General features: G+C 33.3%; 1 protein-coding gene across 1 annotated transcript in view; it reads left to right on the top strand.

Annotated features, from left to right (window-relative positions):
• The window catches only part of PTEN (phosphatase and tensin homolog), an 89,163-nt gene that overhangs the window by 31,267 nt on the left and 34,251 nt on the right, over window positions 1–23,645 (top strand). The window contains exon 3 of the mRNA XM_006188914.2: window positions 21,549–21,593. Within this exon, the coding sequence (XP_006188976.1) occupies window positions 21,549–21,593 (45 nt within the window). The remainder of the gene's footprint in view (window positions 1–21,548; window positions 21,594–23,645) is intronic.

Raw genomic sequence — 23,645 nt, 5'->3', positions numbered from 1 at the left:
CTCTACCATGGCAGAAAATATGGAGGTGATTGATAGATCTATAAGAAGTATTACGTACATTATATAGAACACTGAATTAAATACCAGGAAACAGAATCAGTACTTGAGGGTAGTTGCTTCTGAGGAAAAGGTGAAAGTTTGAGGATAAAGAGAAGATGGAGATGAGTAATTTCTTTTATTGTGGTAAAATATATAGAAGGTAAAATGTACCTTTTTGATAATTTTTAAGTGTACAGTTTAGTAGCATTAAGCATATTCACATTGTTGTACAACTGTCACCACTATCCATCTCTAAAATTTTATCATTCCATACTGAACTATTGTACCCATTAAACAGTAATTCCCCATTCCCTCTACTTCCAGTGCTTGGAAACCACTGTTTTATTTTCTTTCTCTATGTATTTGACCATTCTAGGTACCTTATATAAGTGGAATCATATAATATTTGTTTTTTTGTGACTGACTGATTTCATTTAGCGTAATGTCTTCAGAGTTCACCCCTGTTGTGGCATGTGTCAGATTTTCTTTCCATTGTTTGTATATACCACATTTTCTTTATTGGTTCATCTGTTGATGGACACTTGGGTTGCTTCCACCTTTTGACTATTGTAAAAAATGCTGGTATGAACATAGGTGTACCAGTATCTGTTCAGGCTCCTGCTTTCAGTTCCTTTAGGTATACATCTGGAAGCAGAATTGGTGGATCAAATGGTCATTCTATGCTTAATGTTTTGAAGAATTACCATGAAGAATTACCACGTTTTCTGTAGTGGCTGTATCATTTTACTTTCCCACCAGCAATGCGTAAGTGTTCGGATTTCTCCACATCTTCACCAACACTTGATTTTTCCTTTTCTTTGGGGGGGCTAATAGCCATTCTAATGGGTGTGAAATGGTATCTTGTGATTTTGATTTGCATTTTGCTAATGGTAAGTGATGTTGAGCTCTTCATGTGCTTATTGACCATCTGTATATCTTCTTTGGAGATATGTCTGTTCAAGTCCTGTGCCTGTTATGAATTGGGTGCTTTGTTTTTTGTTGTTGTTGAGTTCTAGGTGTTCTTCCTATATGCTGGATATTAATCCTTTATTAGATATGTGATTTGCAAATATTTTCTTCCATCCTATGGGTACCTTTTTACTATGTTGATAGTGTCTTTTGATGCATAAAAGTTTTAAATTTTGATTCAATTTAATTTATCTATTTTTTGTTGCCTGTGCCTTTGGTGTCATATCCAAGAAGTCATTGCTGAATCCAATGTCATGAGCTTTTCCCCTCTCATTCCTTTTAAGAGTTTTGTAGTTTTAGGTCTTTGGTTTAGGTCTTTGATCCATTTTGAGTTAATTTTTGTATATAATGTAAAGTAAGAGTCCAACTTAATGATTTTGTGTGTAGATATCCACTTTTCCTAGCACCATCTGTTAAAAAGACTGTCCTTTCCCTATTGAATGGTCTTGGCACACTAATGAAAAATCATTTGACCATATATACAAGGGTTTATTTCTGGGTTATCTATTCTCTTCTATTGGTATATGTCTCTCTATGCCAGTACCACACATTGTAGCTTTGTACAGAGTAAATTGGAAATCAGAATTTGTGAGTCCTACAACATGGTACTTCTGTTTCAAGGTTGTTTTTGACCGTTCAGGATCCTGTGAGAGTTCATATGAATTTTAGAATGCAAAAAATTTTCTGCGAAAAAAAAGTTTTTGGGATTTTGATAGGGATTACATTAATCTGTAGATTGCATTCAATGATATTGAAATCTTAACAGTATCAAGTCTTCCAATCCATGAATGTGGGATGTCTATTTATTTATGTCTTCTTTAATTTCTTTCAGCAGTGTTTGGTAGTTTTCTGTGTACAAATATTTCATCTCCTTGGTTGAATTAATACCTAAGTGTTTTATTCTTTTTGATGCTATTGTAAATTTCTTAATTTTTCTTTTTGGATTGGTCATTGTTAGTGTATAGAAGTGCAACTGATTTTTTGCATGTTAATTTTGTATCTTGTTACTTTGCTGAATTTGTTTATTCTAACAATTTTTTTGTGGCTTTTCTTCAAAGTTTTTATATGTATATGATCATGTCATCTGTAAACAGATAACTTTACTTCTTTTTTTCCAATTTGGCTGCCTTTTTTCCTTCTTACCTAATTACTCTTGCTTGAACATTCAACACTGTGTTTGAATAGAAGTGGTGAAAGCAGGCCTCCTGTCTTGTTATTTACCTTAGAGGAAAAACTTTGTCTTTTACCACTGCATATCATAGTAGCTATAGAGTGTTTTATTTTTTAGGGCCATATTACATCACAGCAATATTGAGCAGAAAGTACAGAGATTTCCCATATATCTTCTGCTCCCTTGCATGCCTAGCTTCCTTATTATCAGTGTCCCCCACCTGAGTGGTATGTTTGCTAAAATTGATGAACCTACATTGACATATCTTTATCATGCAAATTCCATACATTTACATTAGGACTCACTCTTGGTGGTGTACATTCTGTGGGTTTGGACACATTTATAATAACATATCTCCATCATTATGGTATCATACAGAGTAGTTTCACTACCCTACAAATGTTCCGTGTTCTACCTATTCACCCCTTTCTCTCCCCAGTCAACCACTGATGTTTTTACAGTCTTCATAGTTCTGACTTTTCCAGAATGTTGTATAGGTGGAATTATTCAGTATGTAGCATACAAAAACTCTGCTCCTATACAACATGGCAGTATATGAAAAATCCACAGCATTCAGTATGGTACAGCCACTGTGGGAAGACAGTTGGTGGTTTCTTTCAAAACTGAACATACTCCATACAAGCAATGCACCCCTTTGGATATTTATCCAGAGAAGTTGAAGACTTAGCTTTACACAAACACCTGTACATGGATGTCATACTTCTTAAATGTCTGGCTCCCAAAAGAGGAAAAGGGGGAAAAAAATGAAGTGGGGGTAGGAAAGACTGAATCTTTAAATCCTCTGGAAGCCATTTCAGTTGGTGGGGATTGCAAGAATGGCAGCCTGCTTCTGTGTCTGCACATCTGTAATCAGAAGCAGCAGTCAAGGATCAGAACACAGATCTCTGACATTTGGTGGACAAAGTCCCACAAGCTGGATGGATCAGGCTGCTCTAGAAATACATGCATGGCTGCCTGCTGAGACGGGAAAAGGGATGGACAGCTACACCACACTAAGAATTGAAATTAATTGTGATTTACTGTCCAGGCCTTCCCCTGGAAGCTGCAAGCTTTTGACTAGACTCCAGAGTTCCAAAATAGTTACATCAGAAAGATTATGCAAGTACAGTTTTTGTCTAGATAGGGAGATGGGTTCCCAGTGCTTCCTACTCTGCTGTCTTCCCTGAAGTAATTTTTTATTACAAACTTTTTGTATCTTTTGAAATACATATGTTTATATGCTATTTTGACAAAAATGCACTTTAGAAGCTTATTTGGAACTATTTCATAGGAATTCTTTGAGGAAAGTAGAGGCTTAAATGCGGTGTTATTCTTACAGCTGTCTTTAATGAATTCTGATTTTTATATATTGATATTTGAAGTAAGGTATAAAAATTAGATTTGTATTTTAGATTTTTTAAGTTTTGAGGATACTACCTCTCTGCTCTTGTCTATCTAAGTTTTTAGTCTCAACTTTCCAATTATCCACAGTTAAATTTTCCCATTTCCCTTTGGAAAGTGCTGTTTTCTTGCTGTTTTCCGCTTTTCCATTGTATCAAACTTATAAGGCAATGAGCCAATTGTAGGCAAGAAATCCTTGGGAGGAGAGCGGAGGATGTGGGAGGGGCCGTCATGGTGAATATTTCCCCAAATAATATTCAAGTTCTTTGAGAGAACTTACCCTCCCTCCTTTAAAAAAATGCTGTGATATTTTCTTTTAAATAGATTGTTTATTCTTCAGCCAGTTTCACTGTTGCCAGAGTGCTAGATAAGAAATTACAATAAAGTTCAAATATTAAAAAGCACACAAAAAAGGATAATTTTACCAACTCTCACTCAAAAAAAATTTATAGGAAAATACTCTAAAAGAAGGAAGTCAGGATTCTTGGTTGCACATGACAAAAAGTAACTCAACTTAATTAGAAGAGAATTTTTTGAAAGATATTTGATAGCTCATACCTAGAGAATCTGGCTTGGAAGATTTGCAGAAGCTAAGAGAAGTAAGGAATGGTCAAGAAGTAAGGACATTGCTGAGGACATTGCTGCTTGGACATTGCTGTCCCAGGTGCTTCCATGACTGAATTGGTCACTGCATTCATAAACTTTCAGTTCCTCTGGAGATTTCTCTGAATAATCTCTGACTCCTCTGTAACTTAACTTTCACCATCTATGATTCAGTGTCCAGAGCACAAGGACCTAATTGGTCTTAGGCCTTGCACATGTGATTGAGAAAAAGATGGGGAAGGGAATATTTGCTTCTAATCTTTTGAAATTCTCTCCAAATTGGAATGTTTTTGGATGCTAAGCAGCTTAGAGATGGCAAATATCCCTTACAAACTCCTCTTATTTTATACCTCTTATCCTCAGACCCTCTTCTCACAGTTGTCTACAATTAAAAGTTTCATCTATTTAAAAAATTGTTTTCATCTGATACATACTTTTTAAAAAATAAAATGGAAACATTCTGCATACTCTTGTATATCATGCTTTTTTTTCATTTAACGTACTTAGGAATTTTCCATATTGGCGTGGAGATATAATTGATTCTTTTATTGGCTGTCTTTCATTCCATTTTATGATCATACCACAATAAACAGTGTTCTGAAACACATTTAGGATATTTCAAGTTACTGCTATTGTAAACAGTGCTCTAATGAAAATTTTTACACATTTACCTTAGTGTCCTTTTGAAAGTATGTATGTCCTTAGGATAAACTCTTAGCAGTGGAATGGCTGGGATCAGTAGGTCCATGATTTAAACTTATACCCTCAAAAATGGTATCATTTTATATTCTCACCCCTCTCACAGTCTTGGCAAACTGAGTATTATCAAAGTTAAACTAGTTACAGTTTGTTATAATTTGATTTTTAATTGCTTTTCTTCAATTGCAAGGTGAAGCAACTTTGTGATCTTTATTGGTCTTACATATTTTTCCTTGGTTTGTATATGTGTACTGACTATTATTATTATTATTATTATTATTATTATTATTATTATTATTATTGGTGGTGGTGGTAGTAGTAGTAGTAGTAGTAGTAGTTTTTTTCTTAATGTTTTTTACGAACTCTGAAAAGTAAGAATGTCAGTGGTATTCTTCAGACAATTTTTATTTTTTAATTTTTATTTTATTATTGAAGTGTAGTTGATATACAATGTTGTATTAGTTTCTGGTCAGACAGCTTTTATAATTGCTGGGTTCCTCTTGTTGTTTGAGTTATATAACTACAGGATTCAGATGAAGCAGTGATAAAGAGCCTGGTGGATTATCTCAATTTGAATTATTGACTGCTGACTGTCTGCTTTACTGCTATGTATAATGATGGAATATCAAAGATTTTTGTTGGTAGTTTGTTAAGAAATAGTCTTTAAGAAATAACCTTGCTTAAAATGTCCAGAGAAGTGTGATGTGCTCACCATTCTTGAGTTATTGAATCAGCAATAGTCTCTTGGAGGGAGAAGACAAACGTGAAAAGGGAATTTAGGAATTCTTGCTTTTCTTCTGTCTCTAGCATTATACTACTGTCTAACTTGTGGAAATCTACCTTATTTATTGTTATTTTTGGTCTAAACATTTTCCCCCACTCCAAGCCTTTTCTTTTGTCTTTACTATTTTTGTGTTCCTTTATATACGCTACTGTTTTGTATTTATCTTTGATTATTTCCCTTTTTTTCTGGATACACACACATACATTTTAAATCTGAACTTTGTGGGTAAATTCTTTGCAGCTATACTGAGTGGCCTTCTTAGATAATTTCTGTTTTTCCTTCTTTGTCTTTTTTTTTTTTTAACAAACTAGAGTAATTTGTGATTGTTTATACAGAACTTTAGTTTTTAAAGCCTCTCTATGGTCTTTTCTTTTAGATTTTGAGTTACGAATTCATAGCCTGTTATTTAAATGAAGCTTTTGAAATCCATTTTACTGATCTCTATCATATCTAACTATGCCAGTATTTCCTTCCTTGTCTGACGTGAACTCTAAAATTATATGAACACTTTCTCCCTGTTTCCTGGCATTTCCACTCAGACTTGTTCCTCATTCTTGGTTAGAAATAGTCCAAAGTTGTAGTTCCCTTCTGTATTTTATTAGTATACTCATAAAAGAAAAATACCAAGAATTTGTTAGAAAATTGCATATACTTGAACATACTTTTCAGTAGATATTTTGATAATTATAAAGTCCCCAGTTATTGCTGTATCTTTCCTGTTTTAATTTTATGCTCTATTCCAAGAATATACCCTCTCGTATTGTGTGCCAGTGGATTTTTTCATAGGTACATATCTTTTAGATTTGTGGTATCCAGTATGTTAGCCACTAGCCACATGTAGCTATTAATGTTTAAATTTACATTAATTAAAATAAATTTACTCATTGATTTTCATTTGCACTAGTCATATTTCAAGGGCTCAATAGCTACATGTGGCTAGTGACTACTGTGTTGGACAGTATGGATATAGAACATTTTTATCTTTGTGGAAAGTTCTGTTAAACAGTGCTACTCTAGACAGGGCTGTTTTATTTTTCATTCTAAAAGTTCTAATTCCTGAAGATGATGTATTCGTTCTGATTGCTATCTCTGATATCAATCAAAATAAATATGAGATTTTTTGAGGTGGCTTGCAAATTGGCTATCAATTTTACAAATTGATAGTTATATTACTCTTAAAAATCAACTTTAAGGTATAACTTATATGCAACAACATGTACCTATTTTAAATGTATAGTTGAGTGAGTTTTGACGTATATACCTTTGTGTAAACATGACCACAGTCAAGATTTAGAACATTTCTGTTACCATAAAAAGTTACCTAATCCCCTTTTGCAGTCCAGACAATCTCTAAATTTGCTTTCTCTCAGTATAGATGTTTTCCCTGTAATAGAATTGTATATAAATGCAATCATATATTATGTACTGTTTTCTGTCTTACTTCCTTCTTTTAGCATAATATTTCTGAAATTCATCTCCTGTTGTTGCTTATACCAGTAATTTGCTTCTTTTTATTGCTGAGTAGCTTTACACTTTATGGATATAATTTATTTATCCATTCACCTGTGTTGAGTTTTTGAGTTGTTTTCAGTTTGGGTCTGCTCTGAACAAAGCTGCTCTAAGCATTTGTGGACAAAATTATTTTGGACACATATTTTCATTTCTGTTGATTGAATACCTATGAGTAGACTTGCTAGGTCATATAATATATAAATCAATGAAACAGAGTAGAGATTCCAGAAAAACTCACATAAACATTTTTTGACAAAGATACCAAGATAATTCACTGGAAAAAGGATACTCTTGTTAACAAATGATGATGGAACAACTGGATGTCAGTATGAAAAATAAAATGAACCTTGACTTATACTTCTCATAATACAGGCATACCTCATTTTATTGTGTTTCGCTTTATTGCTCTTCACATATACTTTGTTTTTTTTATTGTTGTTGTTGTTGTTGTTTTTACAAATTGAAGGTTTATAGCAACCCTGTGTGTCAGGTGATGTTTAGCATTTTTTAGTGATAAGGTATTTTTAAAATAAGGTATGTGTATTGGTTTTTAGACATAATGCTACTGCACACTTAATAGACTATGATATAGTGTACAACTTTTATATGCACTGGGAAACCAAAAATTTCATGTGACTTGCTTAGTTCTATAGTCGCTTTATTGCAGTGGTCTGGAACCAAACCCACAATATCTCTGAGGTATGCCTATACACAAAAATTAACTTAAAATGGATTAAAGATGGAAACATAAAAGTGAAATATAAAACTATAAAACTTATAAATCACTGAAGAAAATCTTTGTGACCTTTAGTTTAGCCAAAGAGTTCTTAGAGAGTTAATACGAAATTGACCATATAAGAAAAAACTGACAAATTGGACTTCATCAACATTAAAAACTTCTGTTCTTTGAAAGACACCATTAATAAAATAAGAAGGCAACCACAGTCTGGGAGAAATATTTGGAATGCATATATCTGACAAAGGATGTGAATTCAACACCTTATAATGTCGGTGTTACAAATTCGTAAGAGGACAGCCCTACTAAGGGCAAAAGATGTGAACAGAAACTTTACAAAACAAGACATAAATCATCAAAAAGCATATAGAAAGAAATTCAAAATCAATCATCAGGAAAATGAAAATTAAAACACAGTGAGATGCTGTTTCATATTTACTGGGATAGCTAAAACTTAAAGAGCTAATGGGTTGTCAAGGATGTAGATCAACTGGAATTCTCATCCATGTTGGTGAAAATGCAAAACGATGTAACTTCTTGGGAGCAATGTTTGGCAATTTCTTATTATTTTTAATAGCCTTTTGAATTTTTTTCAGCGAGTTATATAGGTCACTTCCTACACTGCTTACTTCTTTTTCCTCTAGTTAAATACCTCTTTAGACAGGATAGATTTTCTTTAATTCTGGGGATTACTGTCTTTGAGCGAATTTAATATAAAGCTCTTAATTTTGCTTTTGTATTTAACTTGAAATATGTAGGAGAAAGCAGTACTATGCAGTTTCAACAAGATACTTTTTTTTTCTTTAAGACTTTTTTTATTGAGTTATAGTCATTTTACAATGTTATGTCAAATTCCACTGTAGAGCACAATTTTTCAGTTATACATGAACATACATATATTCATTGTCACATTTTTTTTCGCTGTGAGCCACCACAATATCCTGTATATATTTCCCTGTGCTACACGGTACAATCTTGTTTATTTGTTCTACATTTTGAAATCCCAGTCTGTCCCTTCCCACCCTGTTTTCCTCCTGGCAACCACAGGTTTGTATTCTATGTCTATGAGTGTTTTTCTGTTTTGCATTTATGTTTTTTTTTATTCCACATATGAGCGATCTCATATGATATTTTTCCTTCTCTTTCTGCCTTACTTCACTTAGAATGACATTCTCCAGGAACATCCATGTTGCTGCAAATGGTGTTATATTGTCAGTTTTTATGGCTGAATAGTATTCCATTGTATAAATATACCACACCTTCTTTATCCAGTCATCTGTTGATGGACATTTAGGCAGTTTCCATGTCTTGGCTATTGTAAATAGTGCTGCTATGAACACTGGGGTGCAGGTGTCATTTTGAAGTAGGGTTCCTTCTGAATATATGTCCAGGAGTGGGATTCCTGGGTCATATGGTAAGTCTATTCTTAGTCTTTTGAGGAATCTCTATACTGTTTTCCACAGTGGCTGCACCAAACTGCATTCCCACCAGCAGTGTAGGAGGGTTCCGTTTTCTCCACAGCCTCTCCAGCATTTGTCATTTGTGGCCTTTTGAATGATGGCCATTCTGACTGGTGTGAGGTGATACCTCGTTGTAGTTTTGGTTTGCATTTCTCTGATAATTAGTGACATTGAGCATTTTTTCATGTGCCTATTGATCATTTGCATTTCTTCTTGGAGAATTGCTTGTTTAAGTCTTCTGCCCATTTATAGATTGGGTTGTTTGTGTTTTTCTTATTAAGTCTTATGAGCTGCTTATATATTCTGGAGATCAAACCTTTGTCGGTTTCATTTGCAAAAATTTTCTCCCATTCTGCAGATTGTCTTTTTGTTTTACTAATGGTTTCCTTTGCTGGGCGGAAGCTTGTAAGTTTCATTAGGTCCCATTTATTTATTCTTGCTTTTATTTCTATTTCTTGGGTAGACTGCCCTAGGAGAGCATTTTTGAGATTTATGTCAGATACTGTTTTGCCTATATTTTCTTCTAGGAGGTTTATTGTATCTCGTCTTATGTTTAAGTCTTTGATCCATTTTGAGTTTATTTTTGTGTATGGTGTAAGGGAGTGTTCTAGATTCATTGATTTACGTGCTGCTGTCCAGTTTTCCCAACACCATTTGCTGAAGAGACTGTCTTTGTTCCATTGTATATTCTTGCCTCCTTTGTTGAAGATTAGTTGACCAAAAGTTTGTGGGTTCATTTCTGGGCTCTCTATTCTGTTCCATTGGTCCATATGTCTGTTTTTGTACCAATACCATGCTGTTTTGATTACTGTAGCTCTGTAGTATTGTCTGAAGTCTGAGAGAGTTATTCCTCCAGCCCCTTTCTTTTTCTTCAGTAATGCTTGGCAATTCTAGGTCTTTTGTGGTTCCATGTAAATTTTATTATGATTTGTTCTAGTTCTGTGAAATATGTCTTGGGTAATTTGATAGGGATTGCATTATATCCGTAGATTGCCTTGGCAGTATGGCCATTTTAACAATATTGATTCTTCCAATCCAGAGCATGGGATATCTTTCCATTTTTTTAAGTGTTCTTTATTTCCTTCATCAGTGTTTTATAGTTTTCCGTGTATAATTCTTTCACCTCCTTCGTTAGATTTACTCCTAGGTATTTTATTACTTTGGGTGCTATTTTAAAGGGTTTTGTTTCTTTACTTTCTTTTTCTGTTGATTCATCATTAGTGTAAAGAAATGCAACTGATTTTTGAATGTTAATCTTGTAACCTGCTACCTTGCTGAATTCTTAGATTATTTCTAGTAGTTTTTGTGTGACCTTTTAGGGTTTTCTATATATAGTATCATGTCATCTGCATATAGTGACACTTTTACCTCTTGTTTTCCAATTTGGATTCCTTTTATTTCTCTCTCTTGCCTGATTGCTGTGGCTAGGACTTCCAAGCCTATGTTGAGTAGGAGTGGTGATAGTGGGCAGCCTTGTCTTGTCCCAGATTTTAGTGGGAAGCTTTTGAGTTTTTCACTGTTGAGTACTATGCTGGCTGTAGGTTTGTCATATATAGCTTTTATGATGTTGAGATATGTTCCCTTTATACCCACTTTGGTGAGAGTTTTTATCATAAATGGGTGTTGAATTTTATCAAAAGTTTTCTGCATCTATTGAGATGATCATCTGGTTTTTGTCCTTTCTCTTATTGATGTGATGTATTACATTGATTGATTTGCGTATGTTGAACCATCCTTGTGTCCCTGGGATGAACCCCACTTGATCATGACATATAATCTTTTTTATGTGCTGTTGGCTTCTATTTGCTAGTATTTTGGTATGGATTTTTGCATCTATGTTCATCAGTGATATTGATCTGTAATTCTCTTTTTTGGTGGTGTCTTTGCCTGGTTTTGGTATCGGGGTGATGGTGGCTTCATAGAATGAGTTTGGGAGTATTCCCTCTTTTTCAATCTTCTGGAAGAGTTTGAGAAGGACTGGTATGAGTTCTTTGTATGTTTGGTAGAATTCCCCAGTGAAGCCGTCTAGTCCTGGACTTTTATTTGTAGGGAGGTTTTTTATTGCTAATTTGATTTCATTTCTAGTGATTGGTTTGTTCAAGTGGTCAGTTTCTTCTTGATTCAGTCTTGGTGGACTGTATGTTTCCAGAAACTTGTCCATCTCTAGGTTATCCATTTTGGTTCCAATAGTTTTTCATAATATTCTTGTATGATATTCTGTATTTCTATTTTATTTGTTGTAATTTCTCCATTTTCCTTTCTTATTTTGCATATTTGTGCTCTGTCTTTTTTCTTTATGAGTTTGGCCAGAGGTTTGTTGATTTTACTTACTCTTTCAAAAAACCAGATTTTTTGGTTTGATTGATTTTTTTCTATTTTTTTGATCTCTATTTTATTTATTTCCTCTCTGATCTTTATTATTTCCTTCCTTCTGCTGACTTTGTTTTTGCTCTTCTTTTTCTAATTCTTTCAGCTGTTGGGTTAGATTGTTTATTTGAGATTGTTCTTTTTTGAGGAAGGCCTGTATTGCTATAAACTTCACTTTTAGCACTGCCTTTACTGCGTCTCATGAATATTGTGTGGTTGTGTTTTCATTTTCGTTTGTCTCAAGGTATTTTTTAATTTCAACTTTGGTTTCATCATTGACCCATTGGTTTTTTTTTAAGAGCATGTTGTTTAATCTCCATGCTTTTCTTTTTTTCTCCTTTGTTTCTCTGAAGTTGATTTCTAGTTTCATGGCATTGTGGTCAGTAAAGATGCTTGAGATAATTTCTGTCTTAAAATTGTTGAGGCTTCTTTTGTGCCCAAGTATATGATCAATCCTAGAAAATGTTTCGTGTGCACTTGAAAAGAATGTATATCCTGTTTTGGGGGGGGTGTAATGCTCTGAAAATATCCACCAACTCTAATTTTTCTGTTGTATCATTTAATTTCTCTGTTCCTTATTTATTTTCTGTCTGGAAGATAAGATTCTTTTCTTGTATTGGATAAATAACTGATTTTAATTCTGACAACCTGGAGATGACTAGGAGAAAATAGTTAAGGACTGGAATGTTTGGAGCTTACCTGTTTTAAGAGGATTAAGGCAGAGATGATTTATGTCCAAAAAAAAAAGAAACCCAAACAACCCAGTTTCACGTTTTAGCAGTAAGTAGCAGTAACAACTGTAGATATATATTAGAGTTTTAAGAGCAAATGTTGATTCAATGGAAATACAGCAGAGGAAATAAATAGTTACCAAATAGTGGCTTACCTACAGAAAAATGTAGCAAATAAGTAATTTTTTCTTTTCAGATGTTAATTCTTTTTCTTTTCTTTCTTATTTTTTTTAACCTGTTTTTGGATTAGTAGGAACTGTCCAGGTTCTTAGGCTGTTTTCTGTATGGTATACCTTGAAAGGGGGTTTGCTACTGGATTTCTTTCAAGCCACTAGGAGCAATTGTTATTATGACTGTGGTTGTTAGTCCGTAGAGTTTTGTTTTTTAAACCATTGTATCAACGGTAGTGCTTGTCACATTGCAAGAGTTCAGTAAATATTTGTTAGATGAATTTTTATTAGTTTCCCAAGCATTTGAAAATGATTTAAATGCTCTAATAATATAGACTTAAGTATTGGCGCCAAGCAGAGATACACCAGTTCACTTTTAAGAAGCAGAATTACTCTTGGGCCTTGATTTAATTCAGTAGAATATATTTAGTTGGTTTATATAAAGCCTTTCAGTGAAAAGAAGGATTGGTTAGCTATTGAAACATGAAGAAAACACTGCCAAGGGAAAGGAATCCTTAGCTGACGAACTTAAGATATTTTTGGCAAGACTGTTCCTTTTGTGGAGATAGAAACATTAGAATATCTTAGTCTATTAAAAATTGCTTCGTTTTACTAGCTCCTCTTGTTTGATTCCACCTTTACTGATTCTGATTTCACTTTTTAGGTCTGCTTATGATGAGATATGGTCATAAATAAGTGAATTATTTAGTTCTTATGGCAGTTGGATTTTTCCAAGTAAATTAGTATATTGCCATTATTGTCATTACGATACTTGTATATCAGTCATATGATATGGATTTGGATTTGTCCCTGAAAATAAAATCACCACTCAGTGTACTGACAGTATCAAGTCCAACCCTTACAGGTGGAAGGACCACTAGTAACTTCACCAAAGCAATAACTGAATTTATGATGCCTTCTGAGAGTCAATATAAAGCTTATCTTGCAACCTAGATTCTTTTTCCTCTGTTGGAAAGAGTTCAGTAGCATAATGTTAATGTATAAAGCATCTAGATTGAGTTTTGCATTTGATTTATGTAGTCTTGTCTTGCTTCTTTCAAGTTGGACATTGCATAGTATATTAATTTGCTGGTAGAGTGTGCCAGCCTGTATAGCAAGTATAGGTAAAAATTTATTTATATGTACTATATTTCATAAAGAAATATTATGACGGTCAATTTTGAACTTGCTTTATAGTCACTGACTTATTGGGAGTGTTTAGTCTTTATATTTAATATAATGATTAATATGTTTTATTTAAGTTCACCATTTAAGTCTACCAGGTTTAGTTGTCTGATACTCATTCACTCCTATTTAAATTTCATTCTCTCTCATTCCTTTTTTCCTGTCCCTTTGGGGGTTAAAAGAATATTTGTAGGTGTACCATTTTAATTCTTCTACTGACTTTTTAGCCGTATCTCTTCATATATATATGTGTATGTATGTGTATAAATATATTTGATTTTATACATACATGTATACATGTATGAAGTTTGCTCTAGGGATTATAGAATGCATTCTTAGCTTATTTTATAGTTCTCTTAAAGTTAATATTGTGAGCGTTAAAATGTAAGAACCCTACAGCACTAAAATTCTATTTTCCTCTGTTTCTTTTGTATGATTTTTGTCATATATTTGATATCTATATATGTATAAACCCCAGAATATTTTTTATTTGCCTTGAACAGTCACTTGTCTTTCAGAGAAATCAAGAGAAGAAAAAGATGTCCTTTTTTATTTACTCCTATATTTACTATTTCTGATGCTTTTTGTTTCTTTCTATATACTCAAAAGTTTTCATCTGGAGTGAGTTCCCTTCAGCCTGAGGGCAAGTCTGTTAGTGACAAATTCTCTCAGCTTTTGTTAATTGTTTTTGAAGGGCATTTTTGGTGGATATAGACTTGTGGGATGACTTTTTTTTTTTTTTTTTTTTTTTCCTTTTCAGCTCTTTAAAGATGTCATTTCATTAGATCTGATGCGAAGTCAGCCATTATGCCTGCTGGTATTCTCCTATTTTTAATGTCTTGTTTTCTTTGACTCCTTTTGTTTTTTCCCACTTTATTTTTGGTTTTTAGTGGTTTTGATTATGATATACAGATTGTGTTTCTTTTTGTATTTGTCTTCCTTCAAATTTATTGTGCTTCTAGTATCTCTAAGTTGATATTTACACCATGGGTGGTGTAAGGGTTTTTTCAATTTCTTTCTTCTGTTTGTCAGGTTAGATAATTACTACTAATCTGTTGTCAAGTTCATTATCTTTATGTTTCAGTTAATATTTATGCATAACAAACCACTTCGAAACATAAATAATGTGGAATATACATTCTACTTAATGTTGAGGCAGTCACAAAGATACGGCCAGGTTCAAGAGGGAGGGACCATACATAGACTCCACCACTTGCTGGGAGAAGTGTTAAGGTTATGTTGTATAAAGAACACGTGTGATGGGAGATGCAGTCATTCTTGGAAAATACAATCTGTCACATCTTTCTTTTGCAGTCTCCAGTCTTATGTTAAGATCATGCAAGTAGATTTTTACTTTCAGACATTGTACTTTTCAGACCTAGGATTTCTGTCTTTTATAGTTTCTATGTCTTTGCTCAGATTTTTTATCTTTTCACTTATTGTAATCATTTTGCTATACATTCTTGAATGTATTTATAATAGCTGCTTTAAAGTTGATATCTGCTAATTCCAGCATCTGGTTTGTCTTATAGCTGGTTTCTATTGACTGCTTTTCTTTTCTTGGTCATAGGTCATGTTTTCCTGCTTTGCATGCTTAGTAAGTTTTAACTGAATGATGAATGTTGCAGGTGATATGTTGTAGGGTGTCTGGATTGTTACTTTCTGTAAACGTGCCTAGTTTCATTTTGGCAGGCATTTAAATTAATGGTTACTCTTCTGGTATTGTCAGGCTTGGTTTTCTTTATTAAGGCAAGCCTATTTCAGTTTTGTCTTTTGTCTCAGGACATGGTCCTTACTCCTAAAGCATGGCCTTTCTGAGTTCTCAGCTGAATAATACCTGGGGTCGTCAATGAGGTTTCAACACTCTGGAACTTCTCCCAGTGCTATTCTCTCTCTGATGTCATCTCCATTATGTTTTCAGATTCTGCACATGTGCCGCCCAACCCTTGGCCAATGACTTGAAGTGAATTTCCATAAAGACTTTGAAGTCCCTCCTTCTGTTCATCCTTCCTTCTCTGCTACCCTATTCCACAAACTGTAGCTGCCTTACCACCCAGAACCAATCTCTGCGTGTTTGCTTCACCGAAACCTTTGTTCCATTTGCTCCATTTCCTTCTGCTGTGTCAGAAAAAAGCCTCCCAGCTGAAAGCAAGGCAACCATGGGGGTTACCTCATGTTTCTTTTTCCTTAAGGATCTCCTGTACTGCTTTTTGTTCAGTACCCAAAAATGGTTGCCTCATACATTTTGCCCAGTTTTACAGTTGTTTACAAGAGGAAAACTCCAGTACCAGATACTTTATAATGGTTAAAAATATATAAATGCTACTGTCAGAAAACTTTTAAGAGATGGCCCCTTTATATCAAATACCAATATAAAAAAAGATTTTTAGGACAAAGTTATTTAAGGCCTAGTCATAGTAGAACTTTAATCTACTGGTTGCAATAACTTTGCTATTATATAATCATTTGTAATGTTCAAATTTTACTTATAATTGAATTTTACCCATAATGTACATTGATGTTCTCTAGAAATGGCAAATAGAATGAAGATTTTTATATTGCTCTCTCCCTCACTAATGGCAGACATTGGTAATCAATTAAGATATTCTTTCCCCATCTCCAACCTGGACATTGTTTTAATAGCCTTAATATTGCACCTCAACAGACCACCATCTATTTGACGTCTATCCCTAATGTATTTTCATTTTACTAGCTCAGTCAGTATTCTTTTGTGGGATAGTTACTTTAATGAAAGTTTGCCCTAACAGATAATTTTCTTTTCTATAACTGAAGTCATTTTATTTTTAAATGTATATTATGAGGAGTCAATGAGACTGTTCATTTAATAAGCCTTTAGTACTACCTGAATGGAACATAGAAAGTGAAAGATTGGAAAGCAGAAATTCTTAGCAGTTGTGCCCTTTATAAATAATACTTGAAATTTAAAGAGAATAAAAATCAGCTTTGAACATACGTTACAGACACCTAGCTAAAGTTACATAAGAGATGTCTTGATGAAATTAAAGAATGGGCTTTCCCTCACTAGAGTCTAGGAAGAATTTAAAGACATAACATGTTACTAACATTTTAATGAATTGTTTGTGTTTTGTTGTTCAGTTATCATTTCTCACACAGTGTGTGTCATTAATTTTTTTTTTTAATATCCTCAACAGGCTCATTATGAATGAAGATATAATTAAGAAAAACTTAAGGAGTATTTATGAACAAATTGTGTGAATCTCATTAAAACTTAATTATTTCTCATGGAGGATTATTGTCACGTAAAAAATTTGATTCTTTTTTTTCTACTTCAAAAAGTACATGAAAATATTAATTTCATGTAAACTCTAAAGCATATTGTTCAAAAAAACATGGATTTTCATTAAGCCCACTTTTTGGAAATGAAAAATAATGTGATATAACTTCATCAACTGTTACTTTTTTGGGAAGATAGACTAGGACAGAACTTTTTTTTAAGTAGGATATGCTTATGTTTTAACAACAAAATTGTAGAAATGTTTAAAATAAATTATGAAAACCTCGATCTCTCCCTGAAAACCTAGGATAACCACTGCGACCATTTTGCTATGTATTCTATCACTCTTTTGGACTCCAGTTTAAGTGTATTCAGGGCTGCCACATGTGTAGAGTGTTCATTCATTGGAGATGGGCAGTGGGATGTGTATATTCCTATTAATTTAGTATTGGTTTATGTATTTAGATTCAAAACAGAAAATTACTAGAGTCAAAATAAACTAAAAATGCACTATTGATCCTTCAAAACACTTTTTCCCCTGCTCACATTTATATTGCAGGCTTTCTGTGAGAAATTGTATTTTGCAGATTATTTTTTGCTTATTTATTTTCCCTCAAAAGAAAAAAAAAACTATGGTAAAAGATATGGCAGGTAGCAATGAATTGTTTTCTAAATTTTATAATCACTGTCCTTCAAATCATTGGTCCATGTTTCAGTTATTCTGATTACTCTAAGCAATTCTAAATTTCCAGCCAAATTAAAATAGAAATTGAGAAAAGTAGAAAAGTCTAAAAGTATGTATAAATCTTCTAGAAGAAAGCATAGAGAATATCTTTATGAACTCTAAGGATAGGGAAAGATTTCTCAGAGGGTACAAAGTTCTAAAAAACAAAAAATTTTGATATATTGGATTTTATAAAAAATTGAAGTTGTTGATTATCTATCAAAGCACATTATTAAGAAATGAAAAGGCAGGTCATACACAAGGAGCAAATATCTGACAAAGGACTTGTACCCAGAATACCCAGAAAGACTCCTATAAATCAGTAAGAAAAAAGACAAGTAATCCAATTGGGGGTGGGGAATGAGTCAGTGACTTGAACAGAAGAAAGTATAAAAATGGCTAATAAACAAATGAAAATATGCTGAACATCATTAGTCATCAAAGAAAAGAAAAAAACACAAGATATTTCACACCCATTAGAAGGACTAGAATTTTAAAAAACTGACAATACCAAATGTTGATGAGACTATGGAGCAACTGGAACTCTTTTAAAATGTTGATAAGACTATAAAATGGTACAACTGCTTTGGAAAGCTGTTCAGTAGTTTCTTATAAAGCTTAATATACACCCACCTATCTACTTATGACCGAGCACTTCTACTCGGTGTCGGAAATGAGGCATATGTCCCCAAAGAGACTTGCACAAGATGTTTATACACTTCATTCATAATAACCCCAAACTATAAACATCCCAAATGCCCATCAAAGGAGAACGGATAAACAAATGGTATTATGGTAATATAATGGAATAATACTCAGAATAAAAAGAATGAACTATTGATACATGTTAACGGTGGATAAATCTGGATACATGGATAAGTCTGGAAAACATTATATTAAGGGAAAGAAGCCAGTTAAAAAAGACTGTATATTATATTATTGCATTTATATGAAATTAAAGAACAAGGCCAAACTAATATTATGGTAATCATAGTAGCTACCTAAGAGCTTGGTGGGGCTTGACTGCAAATGGGCATGAGGGAATTTTCTGAGGTGGTGGAAGTATTCTATATCTTGATTGAGGTGGTTGTTACAAAACTCAGAATTGTACCCCCCAAATCTGTGTATTTTACTTTATGTAAATTTTACCTCAATTTAAAGAAAAATCCAAAAGTACAAATTGAGAAAGATAAAGGAATGTAGAAGATAAAGGGCAAAATAGACTGGAGTGAAAGGGTGTGTAACATACCATGTTTTCCTATAGAATATTTATAGTTCAGTAGAAGTTTTCTGAGCAGAATCAGTGCTTCCTGGGTTGGTTGAAGTAGTGGGTTAAAACAAGGAATCATAGAAAGTTACACATACCTTAAATATTTACTTTAAAAAGTTGTAGACATAAAATATTAGAATCAAATAGTTCCATAGGGCTTATTAACAACATCTACCACAATAGCAACAAAATAGTTATTTTCCTTTATATCCCTTTGCCCTGTGGCAAGAATTCTTAATCTTATGCCTTGTACCTTTTTGACAGTCTAGTGAAGCTTATGAACCCTGTCTTAGAATGATTTTAAGCCCACAAGATAGAATTCATAGGATTATAATATGCCTATTAGTTTTGGTTATAAGTGTTATAAAATATTTTAAAATATCTATATAATAATAGTTATTAACACATTAAATCTATTGGCAGGTATAATGACTATGTTAATTTTGAAGTGTTGGGATTGTAAGTAGTACTTTGATATCTTCAACAACTGTAGTGTGACATTTCAGTTAGTGACAAAGTTACAAGTACTGCTTGTATCACTATGTCACATAATTTTTCACATTCAAGCTTATGGACTGTCCTCCCCACCCCCTCAGCACACACATATTTTCATTCTTCCCTTCTTCAAATAGTTAAATTACAGTTTTGATTATATCAATATTGGATTTTTGTGTCATGACTAGATAAATGCCATTCAAAGTTAAGTGATGTAGTGTATTATAACTGGTTTTTCCTGCACAGTTTGTTTTCTGTGGATTTACAATTCTCCCTCCTTCCCGCCTCCCTTTCTCTCTCTCTCTCTCTCTCTAACTTGTTTAGTTTGTACATTCTTAATTAAGTCATCTCTAAACTTGCCCCTAGTTGTATAAATCTCTGGGCACGTTTGAACACATTCGGTATTATATCAATTTCATCTTCCTCAGGAACCTTCTCCATCTGCCCTAATCTGGATTAGTTCTGTAGGCTTGCTGTGTGGCTGTCTACTTGAGATGTACCTTCACCATTCATTACAGGGATTCTCTTTTTCCTTCTTGTGAGTTGGATTCATCAGTTTCTGGAACTTGTCATTGTCTTTCATGGTTTCCCACCCTTGTTTTGGTGGAACACATCTTCTAGTAACCTCCTAAGAGAGAGAATGTATGGAAAGCAAAATTATTTGAGACTTTCCTAATACTTAATAAGGCTTTTGTTACATATTCACACTTGTTTTATAGTCTCTCTTGATATGGAATTCTAGGCTGGGAGTAATTTTTCTTCTAAGCCAGAAGGTTTTACCCAGTTGTTTTCTTACTCCTAGTGTTGCCATTGAAAAGGTTGATGTCATTCTGTTTCCAGATTCCTTTTTTGAAACCTGTTTTCTCTCAGGCAGCTTCTAGGGTTTTATGTTTATCTCTTTAACATTAAGAAATTTCACTAAGATATGTATGCCTTTATTGAGGCCTATGTTAATAATTTTTGCAGAATACTCATTGTGTCCTTTCAGTTTAGAAATTCATAGCCTTCAATTTTGAGTATTTTTCTTGAATTATATCGTGAATTTCCTCTCCTGTTTTTCTATTCTTTTCTGTGGAATGCCTATTGATATGTTAAATCTCCTGGACTTTAAATCTTTTAAAATCTTCTCTTCTGTTTTCTATTTATTCTGCTATTTCCTCAGCCTTATATTTTTCTAACCTCTCGGTTGCCTACCTCACAGGATTAAACAAATTTATATGTATAGAGTATAAAATACTTTTAAAAAGTGCCTGGCATATAGTAAGTGTTTGTGTTGGCTGTAATGTTGTGGTTGTTTAGTTTCTTAATTAATTGTTGAGGGAGAGGTCTTTGGCCTTGATTCTTTAATTTAGCTGTATGACCTTGGGCAAGTCCTGTAATTTCTTTGACACCTGCTTCCCTCATCTGTAAAATGTGAATAAGCTCTAACTACCAGATGTTTGTGAGAGTCAAATGAGAATATATATGTGAAAATTCTTAATAACCGTTGTATACAGCTAATAGTTATTACTTGGCATCTTTCTAGTATCAAATTTTTAGTTTGAAAGAAAATATTGGCTGAATTTTCAAGATTATTTTTAAGACTTGCATGTGACTGTTTCTCACAAAACTGTATAAGCTAGGTGAACTTGAGCTAAATACTAATGCTGCTTTTTAAAGAAGTTATTTCTTAATATTCAAGCTCATTATGTTAGGCTGAAGAGAGATTATGAAAATATTCATCCTGTGAAAAACTATGGCTTTACTTCAGATTGTATAAATCTATGTAATGTAATAATTGTTTGAGAAAGACATGATTACTCGTTCAAACCCATGGAGGGAATATTTAATAGAATTTAATTATTTTTCTTAAATGGTGTTTGAGATTAGGAAAAAGAGAATCTGTCTTTTGGTTTTCCTCAATGGTATTAATGTAATTTAAAATGTTAGCTCATTTTTGTTAATGGTGGCTTTTTGTTTGTTTGTTTTGTTTTAAGGTTTTTGGATTCAAAGCATAAAAACCATTACAAGATATACAATCTGTAAGTATGTTTTCTTGTTTGTTGCTTGCAAATATCTTATAACTATTAAGTGAAATTTATTTCCATGTTAGAATGAAGTAAAGATATATTTTAACAGAACTGTATTCCTGAAACAATTAGTTCAAGAAGTTTGATTGAGAGCATTGTTAGGTCATTTAGAAAGTGTAGTGATGAGGTACGACAGTGTTGGCACAGATTCATGTTACTTGATTTGCCTTAAATGACTTGGCATCTAGCCCATCTTTGAGCCCATAACCATGTGATAACTTAAAGTGTAATTTACAGCAGAGCTTCTGTTAATGCATTAATACCATCTTCTATGAAGGGATGCTTCCAGAATGGATGTAATTTTGTTTATTCCGTGTCTTTAGGTCAATTGATTGAAACATCTATTAGGGTATTCTCTAACTGTATATAACATAAATAAGTAAGTTACCTAAAATTGTTGAATGGGGTGGTTTCTCTTGTCTGATGTAAAGATTGCCACTTGGTACAGGTAGCTGACCTTATCTTTAACCTTTCCTTTTTTCTTTTGACTTTGTGAGTAGAGATGTGAAAAAGAAAAAAGAAGGAAAGAAAAATGTGAAGAAAATACTTTACCATTTTTTGCTCTTGACTATTTTCCCTTCCCAAAGTATTGACCGTTTTCTAATTTTAAAAAATGGTATATAAAATGTGTTATATTTCTACCTGACTTTTATTTTTCTGATGTGATATGTATAAATTATGCAAGGGGAGATTTTTTAATCTAAAGTTATGTATACTAATTTACTGTTATAATTTCTGTAGAGTCTATTTATCAAATGTAAGAACAAGATTCTTTTCTGCCCTCAGTGGGCTTTCAAATCTTCACCAAAAAGGATGAAATAATATCTCTGCCTTATTGGCTTGTGGGATGTTGCTTTTTTATCTTTAATTTAGTGGTCTTTCTGCTCTGATAAGACTTCAGAAGACATGAGAGTGAAGTAGACACTATTACTGTTTTTCCTAGTGAGTTTTCACTGATTGCCTAAGATTCACAAAAAAGCAAACATTTATTGAGTGCTTGCTATATGTTAGACATTTTAAAACATTTTATTAGTACGAACATGAATAAGATGTAGTTCCAGCCTTCAGGTAATTATCATCTAATGTGAAAGGTAGCGAAAGTATTATAGAAGAGGTAACTCTTTTATAGAAGAGGGCTATATGGAGAACAGTGGAAACAGTAATTGTACCTCACAGGGAAGATTACATCAAGAAAGGCATGTTTGAGTTGCGGTAAAAAGAATATAGAGGTTGATGTGCAGGCTTAGGGGGAGGGGAAATGGCATTGCAAGCAGAGAGAATGGCATGTAAGAAGGTTGTTGGCATATTAGTGTTCAGAATATGGAAGATAATCCATTACAGTCAGATTATGGAGTGTGTGTATGTGGAGAGTGTAATGCTAATATGTAACAAGATGAAAGAAGGTAAAAGGTGCTGGTGCTGTAGAAACTTAAATTTAGGTGGGCCTCAGTTTACACATGATCTGTAGATGTATCTTCCTCTTTTCTGGATTAACATTTTCTACAACATTGCAGGTGCCAGAGTGTTTCTGTGGAGGAAAATAAAATCCCCAAAGCTTTGTAGTTTTTGAACAACTGGATTCAGAAGTTAAGTTAAAAAACAAAACAAAACAGGACTTGAACTGTCAACAACTAGAGTCCATTAAATGAGTCACTTCAGGCTTAGACTCTCATGATTGGGCATTTAGAGGGTCCCAGAAGGAAGGTAGAAAGATGCTAAAGACAGATTCTGCCTTTTTCAAAACTTTATTCAGGTTTAACATTATAAGCAAAGAAAGGAAAGGAAATTCTTTTCATTCCTGTTTGCAGTGGCTTCCTGCTTCTAGAATTTAGGACTTAGGTTTATACTGTCAGTATTGTAGGTCATTTGTGTTATTATGGTTAAAGTTGGCATTGGGATCTAGCCTGGAAACTTGACTGCCTGTTTGTTTTTATATATCCAGACATTGGACTCCCAAGTTAATGAACAGTCTCATTATTAGTTGAGAGTAGCTTTTGGTACATA

Source organism: Camelus ferus, chromosome 11 (assembly GCF_009834535.1).
Source record: "Camelus ferus isolate YT-003-E chromosome 11, BCGSAC_Cfer_1.0, whole genome shotgun sequence".
In the NCBI taxonomy this organism is placed as follows: domain Eukaryota; kingdom Metazoa; phylum Chordata; class Mammalia; order Artiodactyla; family Camelidae; genus Camelus; species Camelus ferus.
Note: the sequence above shows the minus strand (reverse complement) of the source record. Positions and strands in the feature narration are given on the sequence as shown.